The 14,725-nt window shown below is 48.3% G+C and overlaps 1 protein-coding gene and 1 pseudogene across 2 annotated transcripts in view; one reads left to right on the plus strand and one right to left on the minus strand.

Moving 5' to 3' along the window:
• The window catches only part of LOC308620770 (centrosomal protein of 78 kDa-like), a 1,829,729-nt pseudogene that overhangs the window by 1,091,008 nt on the left and 723,996 nt on the right, over positions 1–14,725 (plus strand). The window lies entirely within an intron of this gene.
• The window catches only part of LOC308620098 (forkhead-associated domain-containing protein 1-like), a gene marked incomplete at both ends in the record, with an annotated part of 39,456 nt that overhangs the window by 17,040 nt on the left and 7,691 nt on the right, over positions 1–14,725 (minus strand). The window contains 3 exons of the mRNA XM_081239427.1: positions 10,485–10,680; positions 11,534–11,686; positions 12,719–12,802. Of these exons, the coding sequence (XP_081095553.1) occupies positions 10,485–10,680; positions 11,534–11,686; positions 12,719–12,802 (433 nt within the window). The remainder of the gene's footprint in view (positions 1–10,484; positions 10,681–11,533; positions 11,687–12,718; positions 12,803–14,725) is intronic.

The following is a 14,725-nucleotide window of genomic DNA, read 5'->3' on the forward strand; positions in this document are numbered from 1 at the left end:
AAGGAAAGCGGGGAATTTTTATTTCCTCGCCTTTTCCAGTCTAGAGACTAGAAAAGGCAAGGAAACGGATTCTTTCCTAGAGCCTCCAGAAGGAAGCAGCCCCTTGCCTTTACCTTAGCGAAACTGATTTTGGACCTTTGGCCTCCAGAACTGTAAAAGAATAAATATGAGTTGTGTTAAGCCCCTAAGTTTGTGGTAATTTGTTAGAACAGCCATAGGAACCTAATATGCGGGGTGAAGGCAGGAGGTAGGATGAGAGGTGGGGAAATGCAGTGCATGTTCTGGAAGAGCTTAATTGGGTTAGAGCAGATGATGGGGGAGGGGAGGAGTAGAGGGAAGAGTCGGGATGGAAAGCTGAGCTCAGTTTGTGGCCAGCCTAGAACCGTAGCCTAAAGAGTATAAACTTGATTTAAACATCACTGAAATGTCACGAGTGTGACCTGTGTGCCCGGCCCTCTGCCAAGCAATCAACGCATCACCCCACTGTATTGTCCCGCCATCGCCTCCTTTTACACACGAGGCGGTCGGGCTCTGAGACCTGTGGCTGCTGGACGCCACACAGCTGGCAAATGGCTGAACCAGGGATTGGGATCACAGTGGTGTGACTCCAGGGTCTGAGTCACTGCTATTTCAGCTTCTGATGGAGCAGTGAGCTGGCTTAAGGAAGGGTGATTTTTTTTTTTCAGAAAAATAACCGGGATGTATTAGAGACGAAGGAGCCAGCAGCATTTCTCAACTGCAGCATCTCGACGTGTTGGGCTGGACAGTCCTCGTTGTGGGAGCCGTCCTGGGCACCGTAGGACGTTTAGCAGCATCCCTGGCCTCCACCTACTGGCTGCCAGGAGCATCACCCACCCAAGCTGTAATTATCAAAGATGAGAGGGTTTCAAGAAAGCAAACCGAGAGGGTTGGGTAGGCCAGAGAGAACATGGTGGGGGGAGGAAGCTGGGGCTTCAGTGCAGGGGGGCCACGTCAGTTGCCAAAGAGGCAAAGACAATGTGGGAAGTTGGTGGTGAGCACACAGGGTGTAATCCATTTCAAGGTCTTAGTGGGACAGGAGTACAAGCAGTAGAAAAGGAGCTAAAGAAGCAGTGGTCCCAGTGAAGATGCACCAGCTTGAAGCGCATGTTTGATGACGAAGGAGAAAGATGGAGTGGGAGGCTTTAGACGCTGAAGAAGGAGGTCGTGATTCAGGAGCTTGTGCACAAGGTGGTCTGGGAGGGAGAGAGAAGGGGAGACTCAGGGAGGGAAGAGCTGCATTTGGAAAGAGAACGTAGTGAGGGAAGATGGAGGGAAAGGAGGAAAGGTGGGTGCGGAGAGAGACAGGAGGGGAGCTGAACCGGCTCGTGCCTGGGCCCTTGACCTCTGACAATGCCACTTGCTGAGAATTTCCAGCTTGGAAGAGTGAGAATATTAGTATTATAATAATAGCTATTCAGTATTAACCACTTGCCGTGTGCCAGGCACCACGCCAGAAGTTTACCACGTGATATTTTCTGATCATTACAAACAGCCCAGCAAGGAAATGTGTTTGCATTTATAGGTGAGACACAGACGCCCAGCAAGGTTAAGCTATGGAGCTGGTAAGCAGTAGGATCAGAATTCAGACCTAGGTCTCTCATTCTCTTTTCAGAGAGACTAGAGGCTGGAGAGTGAAGGGCTGGGCTGGCTGATGTGAAGGGTGCGTGAGGAGAGGGGCGCTGGGCGGATCCCGAGATGGCAGAGATGGGTGATGCGGACTTGGGCTGTTGGAAAGAGGGATTTTCTTCTCTGGGAGAAGAAGCAATTCTTGATTATAGTTCTGGTTACAAAAGTTACATATGCCTGTTACACAAATCCAAACAGGGCAGAAACCCATAAAGTGGAAAGTGTCCCCCCGCTGTATCCTCAGTGGCCGGCACACAGTAGGGCTGCAATAAATAGTTGTTGAACAACTGCGGGAAAGTCAAGGCTCACGCAGTCTCATCATGCTGGGATAATACTCTCAACACTTTTATGTCTTTTCCTCCAGATTTCTCCTGTGGTTGGATATTGGCATTTGAAAAAAAAAAAAAGAAAAAAAAAGGGGAGAACACTGTGCATATTGTATTACAACTTTCTGTTTTTTCACATAAAAATACTGCGTACCTTGGATATCTGAGAAAGAGCGATTTTCTATGTATGCAGGGAATCCTTTTATTTGCAACAAAGTCTTGCAGAAATAGACACAATCAACTGAGCTTGCAAAGATAAATGTAAAAAGTCCTTTCTTTCCCTTATCAAAAGAAGCTGAGAAACCAGGCAGGAGGAGAGGGGAGCTGACTTTTAAGGTCCTCCTTAGATGTTTCCTGTCTTCCAGTGGGACCACACAGTAATCCTTCACCAATCAGATTTTTTTTTTTTTAGGTCGCAGCTTTTTTATTTTTTAATTGAGATATAGTCAATGTAAAATATTGTATGTTTCAGGTGTACAACATAGTGATTCACAATTTTTAGAGGTTATATTCCATTTATAGTTATTATAAAATATTGGCTATGGGCTTCCCTGGTGGCGCAGTGGTTGAGAGTCTGCCTGCTAATGCAGGGGACACGGGTTCGGGCCCTGGTCTGGGAGGATCCCAAATGCCGCGGAGCGACTAGGACCGTGAGCCGCAACTACTGAGCCTGCGCGTCTGGAGCCTGTGTTCCGCAACGAGAGAGGCCGCGACAGTGAGAGGCCAGCGCACCACAATGAGGAGTGGTCCCCGCTTGCCACAACTAGAGAAAGCCCTCGCACAGAAACGAAGACCCAAGACAGCCAAAAAAATAAATAAATAAACAAATGTGGGTTTTAAAAAAAAAGAAAAGAATTAAAAAAAAATAGGAAAAACTGAAATTAAAAAAATATATATTGGCTATATTCCCTGTGCTGTAAAATATATCATTGTAGCTTATTTATTTTATACATAGTAGTTTGTACCTCTTTTTTTTAAATTGGAGTATAGCTGCTTTACGATGTTGTGTTAGTTTCAACTGTACAGCAACGTGAATCAGCTCTATGTATTCATATATCCCCTCTTTTTTGAATTTCCTTCCCATTCTGGTCACAAAAGGATGGAACGCTTCATGAATTTCCATGTCATCCTTGCACAGGGGCAATGTTAATCTTCTCTGTATTGTTCCAATTTTAGTATATGTGCTGCTGAAGTGAGCACGGTAGTTTGTTCCTCTTATTTCCCTACCTCTAACTTGTCCCTCCCCCTTTCCTGCTCCCCACTGGTAACCACTAGTTTGTTTTCTATATCTGTGAGTCTATTTCTTTTTTTCTTATATTCACTAGTTTTATTTTTTAGATTCCACATAAAAGTCATATCATACAGTATTTGTCTTTCTCTGTCTGACTTATTTCACTAAGCATAGTACCCTCCAAGTCCATCCATGTTGCTGCAAATGGCAAAATTGCATTCTTTTTTATGGCTGTGTAGTATTCCACTGCATATATAGATATAGATATAGATATAGATATAGATATAGATATAGATATAGATATAGATATATCACATCTATTTTTGGGGGGTGGCCACACCATGCAGCTTGTGGGATCTTAGTTCCCCAACCAGGGACTGAACCTGGGCCGTAGCAGTGAAAGCGTCAACTCCTATCCACTGGACTGCCAGGGAATTCCCTACTGCATCTTCTTTATCCACTCATCTGTTGATGGGCATTTAGGTTGCTTTCATGTCTTGGCTATCGTATATAATGCTGCTATGAACATTGGGGTGCATGTATCTTTTTGAATTAGTGGTTTTCATTTTAGGGGAATAAATACCCAGGAGTGGAATTGCTGGATCATATGATAGTTCTATTTTTAGTGTTTTGAGAAACCTTCAAACTGTTTTCCGTAGTGGCCACACCAATTTACATTTCCACCAACAGTGTACAAGGGTTCCTTTTTCTCCATATCCTCGCCAACAGTTGTTATTTGTGTTCTTTTTGGTGACGGCCATTCTGACAGGTGTTAGGTGATATCTTAACCAATCAGATCTTTAGTAGTGACCCCAATCTCCTGGGCTGCTCATGACATGATCCAACAATAGTTACTCAACCTGGATTTCCCTGAGGGATTTATTCCAGGATTTTACAGACCTAGCTCGTTACGTGCGTTTTATCCCTTAGGACAATATTTTAAAAGGCAGGTAGTATGGTGGTTCAGAGCAGGGGCTTTGAGGTCACAGGGACCTGGATGGAGTCCCAGCTTTACCACTCGGCAGCTAGGAAATGCAGCCCATTGTCAAGAGCTGAGGAAGAAGGCCTGGGAAGAGAACTGAGTGCTCACGGCTAAGAAAATCTGACTAGCTGTCAAATAGAGATGCGGCAGGGGTCACAGGTAAAGGCACCTCGGCGTGAGTAAATCAAGCTGCCCTGCCTGTGCGCATACCCATCTGCTTGCCATCCACATTTAGTTCACATTAAATCAACAAGTATTCAAGGCTGATGCGGATGGCAGCTACCATTTACTAAGGCTTATGTGTGACCCCATGATTTGGGTACCAAGTCGTTTAATCCTCACAACTACCTGGTGAGATCTTAACCCCATTTTATAACCAAGTAAACAGAGGCACACAGAAGTCGAGACTTGCTCACACAATGAGTAAGCGCACACTTGAGAGTCACACCTTAGCAGCTGGTCTCCAAAGCCTGAACTCAGAATTATTTGCTCTAATGCAAATGGGGCTTTGCTGGGGCGAGGCCCGCGGTGCGCATCAGACACCCTTCACTCCAGGGAATGAAACTCTCAGGTTTGTCTCTGTTCAAGTTAACGACAGAACCTGTCCTCTAGGAACTGGGCATGTACCTGGTACCCCTCTGGATCTTCGGAGGGCATGTGGGGTCACAGAAAAAGCACAAGTGCTAGGATCACAACGACCTCAGTTTGAGTCCTGACCCTACCATGTACCAGCTGTGTGACTTTGAGCAAGTTCCTTAATGTTATTGATACTCAGTTTCCTTACTTGCAAAATAAAGACGACAATAGTACCTGGCTCATTGGGCTGTTGGAAGATGAAAGTACACAGTACATGTAAAACAACTAACACAGTGACAAGTACCGAGGAGGAATTAAACAAACCATGGTTCCTACCCTCCTCTTAGGAACTGTGAACACAGAAGGCTCTTAGGACTGTTTGTGTATGGTGATGAGTGACTGGGGGATCCCCTGCTGGCCTCAGTAATGGGAAGTACCTTGAATCACTTATCATGGTGGTCTAACACATAAAAAGTTTTTGAGCCAGCTTCTTTTTTTTTTTTTTTTTTTTTTTTTTTAGCGGTACGTGGGCCTCTCACTGTGGTGGCCTCTCCTGTTGCGGAGCACAGGCTCCGGACACGCAGGCTCAGCAGCCATGGCTCACGGGCCCAGCCGCTCCGCGGCATGTGGGATCTTCCCAGACCAGGGCACGAACCCGTGTCCCCTGCATCAGCAGGCGGACTCTCAACCACTGCGCCACCAGGGAAGCCCCTGATGGCTTAATTTTGCAACCCATGTTTCTTTACGGTAATGTAAGACTAGATTTAGAGACAGAGGCTTCAGTGACTCCTAAAGCCTGGGGAGGGGACAGTGCACACATTGCTTGGCCCCGCTATTACTAGGATAGAGATCATGACCTTTCCTTGTTTTAGTTCTGATTTTGAAGAACAGCTAGAACTGTGGGCCACATCTCTCTTGGTTTCACGCACACTCAGACTCTGCCATGATTACAACAACAGTAATACAGTGGTTGGGGAGGGTCTGGGTTGCCGGGAGAAATGCAACGCCCCTCTTCTCTATGCTCTCTGTGAGGGGCAGGCACTTACAGAAAAGTTAATCTTGATTTTGCCTCTCTTATTTTTCTTAAACCCCACATTTGTTTATTTATTTATTTTTTTGGCTGTCTTGGGTCTTTGTTTCTGTGAGAGGGCTTCATCTAGTTGCAGCAAGCAGGGGCCACTCTTCATCGCGGTGCGCGGGCCTCTCACTATCACAGCGTCTCTTGTTGCGGAGCACAGGCTCCAGACGCGCAGGCTCAGTAGTTGTGGCTCACGGGCCTAGCTGCTCCGCGGCATGTGGGATCCTCCCAGACCAGGGCCCGAACCCGTGTCCCCTGCATTAGCAGGCAGACTCCCAACCACTGTGCCACCAGGGAAGCCTTGCCTTTCTTTTTAAACACATTTAAAAGAAATTCGCACCACCTTCTGGATTACCTTAGACATATCCTGGCTGGGGTTGTTTAATCACCGGAGTTGAAAATCACTCCTCTATTCTCATTCATTATTGCAAGAATGTCAAGGTTGTGCAGCCTCCCTGGAGAGCGCTTTGGCAAGAAGGATAAACGATAAATGTTGGAGTTTCCCAGGTGTGGCCCTGGGCTCTCCCTTCTCATTCAATACTTTCTTCCTAGTGATACCATTCACACGTATGGCTTTAATCACCATCCATCCATCCACCCGTCCATCCATCCCATCTGACTAAGCACCCGCTATGTGGCACATGTTCTTCTGGGTTCCGGCGCCACATCACTGATATGGTTGGATATCCAGGGTGACAGCTGCGTCCTTGGCACCTCACTTTGGATGTCTACAGGCACCTCACACTCATCTTCCCTCTCAAACCCGGTCCTCCTGTGGCATTCCTTACTCTGGATTTTAGTGAAGGAACCACATCTGTACTTTTAACACAAGCCAGAAACCTGGAGATCTGTAGCCCCCTTTCTCTCCATCACTTCCCTTCTAGCCATATCTAACTCCATCACTGAGGCCTGTTGATTCATCTCTTAAATGCCCCTGGAATCTTCTCTCTTGCTCCGTCCCCTCCATTGCCACAGTGAGGGCCACCATCGTGTCTTGTGACAGCCTCCTAACTGCTCTCCCGGGGTTCTGTGCTGGCCACCTTCCTGTACATTTTCCACTCGTGGCCAAGATGACTGTCTCCAAATGCAAGCCTGTTTCATCAGTTTCTTCCTTAAAACCTTTCGTGGGCTTCTGCTCTCAGGTTAAAGCAGAGCTTCTTACCAGGGCTCTGCAAGCCCCTGGCCACAACATGATACAGCCCCTGTGGACCTCCTTCACCAGTCCCTGCCCTCCGCCTCCATTTCTTTAAGCCCCTTGAGTTCTCCATGCTTCCTTCGATCCCACCACGCTGCTCCCTCCACCCAGAATGCCCTCCCCTCCCCTCTTTGGCAAATAACTCCTATGCACCCTGCAGTTGCCCTGCCGTCCCTGACCAGGTCAGAGCCCTGCACTTCTTCAAAGCAACTGTCATGATTAAACTTTTACATGTGAGTGATTTTTCAGTTAAGGCCCCACCCTATTCCTCCCTGAGACCCTAAGATCTACAAGCGCAGGGAGAGTGCCTGTTAGTTCCCCAATATTTTATAATGAAAGATTTCAAATGTACAGCGAACAGGGAGGAATTTTACAGCCAACATCCATATACCCCTTAACCTGGATTCTACCCGTTTCTGACCCCATTATATTTCCATCCTGCACTGTGCCTGGTATCTAGGAGGCCTGCGATAAATCTTTGTTGAATGAAAGTGGTTCATATCCTTCCACATCTAGGATGATAAAGATAAGATGAACAGGTATGTGTGAATAATATTTATGTCAGCCTCATCTATTAAGTGTGAAAAACTGGAAGCAACTTAAATGCCCATGATAGAGGACTGGCTAAATAAATTATGGTACATCCTTCAGAATGGGGTTCCTTGCCATCAGTGACAGCGATGATGTAGATCTGTGTGTATTGACATTGAAGGATGCTCCAGATGTACTGTTAGGAATGAAACTAAAGGAAATTGGGTATAATATGACATTATTCTTTTGTAAAGTTAAAAAATCAATACACGTGGATAGGTAGTGCCTATTTTATGCCAGGTACTATTCTAAGTACTTTACATATATCAATGCATTTTAATCCTCACAAAAATCCTACAGGGTGAGTATTCCCTATTATCCCCATTTTACAGGTAAAGAAACAGGCACAGAGAGGGGAAGTAACTTGCCTAGAATCACACAGCTCTTTCCATGGGAAAATGCCCTGGAAGTTCCACACAAAATATGATAGTAGTGACGATACCAAACGCTAGCGAGGATGTGAAGCAACAGGAACTCTCATTCATTGTTGGCGGGAACGCAAAACAGCCACTTTGGAAAAGAGTTTTGTGGTTTTCTTAAAAACTAAACGTACTCTACGGACTTCCCTGGTGGCCTAGTGGTTAAGAATCTGCCTGCCAATGCAAGGGACACAGGTTCAAGCCCTGGTCTGGGAAGATCCCGCATGCCGCAGAGCAACTAAGCCTGTGTGCCACAACTACTGAGCCTGTGCTCTAGAGCCTGTGAGCCACAACTACTGAGCCCGCGTGCCACAACTACTGAAGCCTGCGCACCTAGAGACCATGCAACGCAACAAGAGAAGCCATTGCAATGAGAAGCCCGTACACCACAAGGAAGAGTAGCCCCCGCTTGCGGCAACTAGAGAAAGCCCGTGCGCAGCAATGAAGACCCAACGCAGCCAAAAATAAATAAAATAAAATAAATTAAAATAAAAAAAAACACCTAAATGTACTCTAACCACACGATTCAGCAACCGCGCCCTTGGTATTTACTCAAAGGAGTTGAAAACATGTCCACACAAAACTCTGCACGTGGACGTTTATGGCAGCTTTATTCATAACTGCCAAAACTTGGAAGCCACCAGGATGTCCTTCAGTAGGTGAATGGATAATGGAATATTATTGGGCACTTAAAAAGAAAAAAAGAGCTATCAAGCCATGCAAAGACTTGGAGGAAACGAAAATGCATATTACTAAATAAAAGAAACTAATCTGAAAAGTTGTATGATTCCAACTACATGATATCCTGGAAAAGGCAAAAACTATGGCGACGGTAAAAAGATCTGTGGTTGCCAGGGGCTGCGCGGGGGCTGGGAGGGAGCACAGAGGATTTTCAGGGCAGTGAAACTATTCTTTTTGGGGGGGGGATAGGTTCTTTTATTTGAAATAAAAATGTCCAGTTTTGAAAAGAAAAGAAGGTTTCTTAAAAACATAAGTCCTCAAACCACAGGTTTCCCCATGACGAGTTGAATTCCTGAACACTGCAGAGGGATTACTGGAGCTGTTGATTACTTAAGGCACTAATAGGAAGGCACTGAAGAACAGCAGGGCCAGGCTTCAATCAGACAAATGTGCGCTGCCCTGGAGGAATTGCATAGGCTGGCTTTGAAGTTGGCTTCTCCTTTGCTTCTTTTTATTTTGTTAAACTTGTAGCTTTACTTTCCTCAATTTCTAGAATATCAGTTTCTAGATATTTGGGTTTATGGGTTATCATCATTTTGCTTTATTACCACGTCCCTGATCTGTAACTTCACCCACCCCACTTCCCCTCTATGGACTCCACAGGTGGCTTTTAATGAATTCTCTGTCCTTTCTGTTACTGTGTAGTTACAGAGTGACCTGAGAAGTGAAACTCATAAATCGAGTTGACCTAATACCAGGGCTTTGTGCACAGAATCCACCAATCTGCTCAGAGATGGCCTGATCTGAACCACATCCCCCACCATGCTCCCTGGCTTCTGCTTAGGGCAGTAGATTTGGGATCAAAGGCACCTTCAGGACTGGACCATCTTCCCGGTGGAGCATCGTGATTTACAGGGCCTCTGGGTCCTCCCCGGGGTGGGCCTCATTATTGGTGGACCTGCTGGTCTCAGGACTTAATGAAGCTCAGGTTGTTGATGTCTCATCGCAGAAAGAATTCAGTGAGAGACAAAGTGATAGGTAAGACGTGGACTTATTTAGAGAGAAACACACTCCACAGACAGAGCGTGGGCCATCTCAGAAGGCGAGAAAGGCCAGGGCAGTGAAACGATTCTGTATGATATTATAATGGTGGATACATGTCATCACACATTTGTCCAAGCCCAAACCCATAGGATGTACAACAGCAAGAGTGACCCCTACACAGCACTGTAAATCAACTACACTCCAATAAAATTAAAATGAAAAAGAGTGAACCCTAATATAAACCATGGACTTTGGGTGATTAGGATGGGTCAATGTAGGTTCATCAGTCCTGACAACTGTACCTCTCTGGTGCTGATGCTGATACATGGGGGAGGCTGTGTATGAGTGGGGACAGGGGGTACCTGGGAAATCTCTGTATCATCCTCTCAATTTTGCCATGAACATAAAGCTGCTCTGAAAACCGTCTCTGCTCTCTCTATGTATATATAGGGTTACTTCTGAGAGAGAAGATTGAGCATAATTTCGATTTTTCCTGTTGACTCTGTCACGTCTCCTTTTTCTCCAGTAATCACGTCGCACTTGTGTACTTGTTTCCAGGAACACTGCTTCTCAAGTGGTGAAGCAAAGTGAAGTCTGGAGAAGGGAACACTTGGCCACATACCTAAGAAGCCTCCCTCAACAGATGTCCCATCGTGATCAGATTCAACGCAATAGTTCAGTCATGTAACTATGTGAGAAAAGAGTTTCAATCACCTTTGTCGGAGCTGGAGAACTGGATCCCCACCTCGTGGAGGAGATGCTCCGTTTCCTCCAGCCAGGACAGTGACAGGCGCAAGATGTCCAGCGCCACCTTCTGGAGCCCTGAGACAGGTGGGCTGACCTGCAGGTGCTGCAGGAGGTCGACCTCCTTCTTCAGGTCATTGCTACAGCAAGACATTGTCATGCACGCCTGGAAAGAGATGAGGTCATGAGGAGCCCGGGCACCATCGCCAGAAATAGCACCTGACGCTTGTGACCCGCACAGAGCAGTGTTCTTGACGGGCCCGTGAAGCAGGCAGAGCCGTATGTTGGCCGCCCTGTGACGGCCCAGTTCTACTTCGCTTTTTGGGGGGGCGGAAGGAAGGAGGCAGCTTTTATTTCACGTGCACTCTAATTGGGACTCTGGATGGTCAAAGAGACCCTTTGTTTAGGTATAGGCAATTCCAAAGCCAAATTGCCAAGGACGATTTGGCTGAAAGGGGAAGCAAATTTGGTTACAGAATTCCTGCTGAGATCAACACACAAGCTGGTCATAAAGTGCGGTTTCCTGACTTGAAAGAGTGCTGACAAGCCAACATTTGCCCAGACTCCCCAGATAGCAGCTGCATATTTCCAGAGAAAGCAGAAGCAGCTGCCTGATGTGATAAGCTGGATCCCTGCGTGGGGGCCATGAAGTGGGGGCTCTGCCAGACCCTCTGGTCCAATAAGGGTAAGAGCAGCCTGCCACTGCTGGGACAGAAAAGAAAACTGCAAATAAAGAGCAGAATGTTTCTTTGGTTTCTCTGGAAATAACACGGGGCTGTTTTTTTTTCCCCCGGGGTCTGGGGCCTCCCAAAGGCAGTACTTGGAGTGTGTCGGGCAGCTTCTCCTTGGCCACACCAAGTTCACCTGGGAGGCATTTCTGGAGGTCCTTTGTTTTCTGATCTCAAACAGATTTCTCCAACAAGAGAAAAGGTGGACTAAAAGCAGAGCTGGACAATTTCCTGAACAAGGAGCACAAAAATGAGACACAGGGGACATTTGAGGAATGGAGAAGGGGGCACCTGGCAACTGTCTAAGGATGTCTTCAGCTTCTTGATGTTCTGGGTGATTTCCTCCTCTTTGCAGCTGCTGAGCTGGGTCTCCTTCTGCAGGGTCCGCTTTTTCTGCCAAACGTTGATATTGTCCTCTGTGACCCTGGTGCTCTTTTCTAGTAACTGGTGAGAAAAAGAAAAAAAAAAGATTTAAAATGCAGGGTGGGGCTTCCCTGGTGGTGCGGTGGTTGGCAGTCTGCCTGCCAATGCAGGGGATGTGGGTTCAAGCCCAGGTCGGGGAAGATCCCACATGCCGTGGAGCAACTGGGCCTGTGAGCCACAACTACTGAGCCTGCGAGTCTAGAGCCTGTGCTCCGCAACAAGAGAGGCCGCGATAGTGAGAGGCCCGCGCACCGCGATGAAGGGTGGCCCCTGCTCGCCGCAACTGGAGAAAGCCCTCGCACAGAAACGAAGACCCAACCCAGCAAAAATAAATAAATAAATAAATTAAAATGCAGGGTGGCTCTGGGGGGAGGGGACCTGGAGGGCTTCAGCTTCAGCTCGGAGGAGGGAGGTCCTGGCGTGTTTTGGGGATGGCTCTGGAGGGTGGATATTGGCTCTGTCACCGGGGCATGTTTCCCAAGTTCAGAGATGGTTTTTTAAGAGCCAAAGGCCTGTCATGTGGCCACGAGTGTGTTCTAGATTCTTCTGCATTCTGGGAGGGATTCATCACGCTGAGCCTGATGCTGTGGGCTCCTAAAAAGGAGGTCGTCTGAGAGAAGCCCGTGGTGTGATCTTGTGACCCGCGCGCTGACACCCAGGGTTGGAGAGGATAAACGGAAGGATAATAAGGCATCGTTACAGCCAGAGGCCCACCCTCACTGCCATCTGCCACTTCAGGAGGAACGAGCGAGCGAGGACGCACCGTCCATGCTGAGGCCGCCCCTTTCCTCGCGGGTCTAACGGAGGTTCACCGTGTGGGTCTGCCGACCAGACACAGTCCTGGGTGGTTTAATTTGATTTTCACAGAAACACTACAAGGGAGTTTAACTGGCTTTTACTTTAAAAGCAAGGAATTCCCAGAAAATCAAAACAAATCTTTATGGAGTAGCAACAGTGTGAAAATTATGTGCCACCAACAAAAAACAGGAACATATGCTCCCAGTGTCTGGAGCCCCGGGTCCCTGAAGGAGAAAGTGGGGAAGAGAGACGAGCCTGCTGATTGGAGACGGGTTTGTCCTGGAACGGTTTCACGCGTCCGCAAGTGGCCTTGAGGACCTGACCTCTGAAAAGCTCCAGCTGCAGCACAAAGAAAGGGAAGGGGATGAGGTGAGTGGCGCAGCTGCAGCTGCAAGGCTGGGGGAGGCGCCTCCATCGCTGGGTCTGGGAGAAATCGGTGAGAAGGCTCTGCACGCCTTTAGTGGTCATTATGGGTAATTAACACCTTCACCTCTCACCGGAAGGGGCAGTGCCCACACAAGAGAGGGGGACAGCAGGTTTTAATGACTTTTCAGGTGTGCCCGCCTAACCTAGCCGACGCACACGGTCAGCACACACACGTCTCGGGCTCTCGGAAGAGCCACTTGCTGCCAATTATCCAGTGGGAAGTCCAGGGCCAGGAGCGCTCTTCCATAATTGCTACGTTGGCACCAGGATGTGAGATAAACATTGAGGCTGTCAGCCCCGGTAACTCGTGTCATCAGCAAGGGCGCCTGGGGAGAGAAGGAGGAGCTGCCTGCTGCCGTTTTGTGCCTTAGACCTTGTGTCCTGAAGACGACGTCTCCTGTATTCCTCTCCAGGTCCCCGGAGCCTGGTGCAGTGCCTGGCACACAGCAGGCACTCAATAAACGTTCATCGAATGCTTAGAACAGAAACACCTGTCAAGTCAGATGTTCAAAGTCCTCTCCTTCAGTTCAGCCAGTTTTTACTGAGTGCCTCCCTGATGCTGGTGTCTTCATATTATGGATGATGAGACAATGCAGTTAAATTAATTCAGGGCTTCTAGAATGACGAGTTCAAGATGCCCCAGGCTCATGAGACTTGAACGGCAAAGAAGCCCACGTTTCTCTGGAAATTTACCAACGTGATGGCCCTTGGCCTGGGTTTTTGGCTCACTGGCAAAATGTGGTCATGAAAGGCTCTAAAACAGAGCCCTGAAGGACCACAAGGGCCACACAATCAATGAGAACGTGAACAGGTCATAAGACACAGGAGTCTGCTGCACACCAGGGAGCTCTGGGAAGCCAAGTAGAGGAATTGTGACTCTCCTAAGGACACCTCTGCAGTCATCCTGCTGGAAGCCAGCTGGGTGATTGGAGGGACTCTGGGTCGTCTGCTGGTTTCATGGTCAAGGGAGGGTCCTAGCTCGCCCGAGGAAGAGGTTATGTAGAGGGTCCTGTGGGCAATGGCCCGCGTTATCACCAGAGGCGCCCTACAGGACTGCTTGGTGGGGGGTGGGGGTGGGGAGGGACAGGTCCTGCTGGACGGTGGGCTGAGTCCTGTGGTCACTGGCCTGGGGAAGGGCAGGACCTCAGGCCGGGAGCGGGCTGTGGAGACAAGGGGGTGAAGCAGGAAGGCCCAGGCAGCGCAGAGAAGCCTTGTTCGTCCTTTCTCTCTCGAGTCTAGACCTGGAGGAATCTCAGTGTCTCTGAGGGTCTTCCTGGATGACCCCTGGCCAGAGCCATGACCAGGCGCTCGGCAAGTGGCGCAGATCATGCCCTCAAGGCGGGTGTGCGCCGTGGGTGCAGAGTGCCAGCAAGGTGAGGGGTAGCCCAGGTGCACGGAGGGAAGCCCAGGCTGGCGGGCTCTCTGCCTTGCTAAGGGGTCGGCATCCTGCAGGAGAAAGGACACCGGGGGTGATGGTGTGGAAGTTGGTTGAAGAGGCTTTCAAACCTGCCTGAGGGTCAGCATCGTCTTTTAACTTGTGGTTGCCTCTGAAGTTCAGTGCGTGGGACAAATTCCGGTCACACTGATGGTTCAGGCTTGGATGCTACCAAACGCAAGGGCTTTGGGAGCTGAGCTGGGTGGGACGGAGGGCTCCTTTAAGGATCGTGGTTCTTAACCTTTTTTGGTGGTTTACAGATCCTTCTGAGCATCCAATGAGTGACGAGGTGGACTCACTCTCCCAGAAAAAGAAAAGCACAAACACATACATGCAAAACGTTCTTGGTCCCCCTGGAGCCGTGGCTGCCAGGAGAGGATGCCTTGTGGAGGGGGTCCAAG

This window comes from Mesoplodon bidens, assembly GCF_964165515.1.
Source record: "Mesoplodon bidens genome assembly, chromosome: 7".
NCBI classification, from domain to species: domain Eukaryota; kingdom Metazoa; phylum Chordata; class Mammalia; order Artiodactyla; family Ziphiidae; genus Mesoplodon; species Mesoplodon bidens.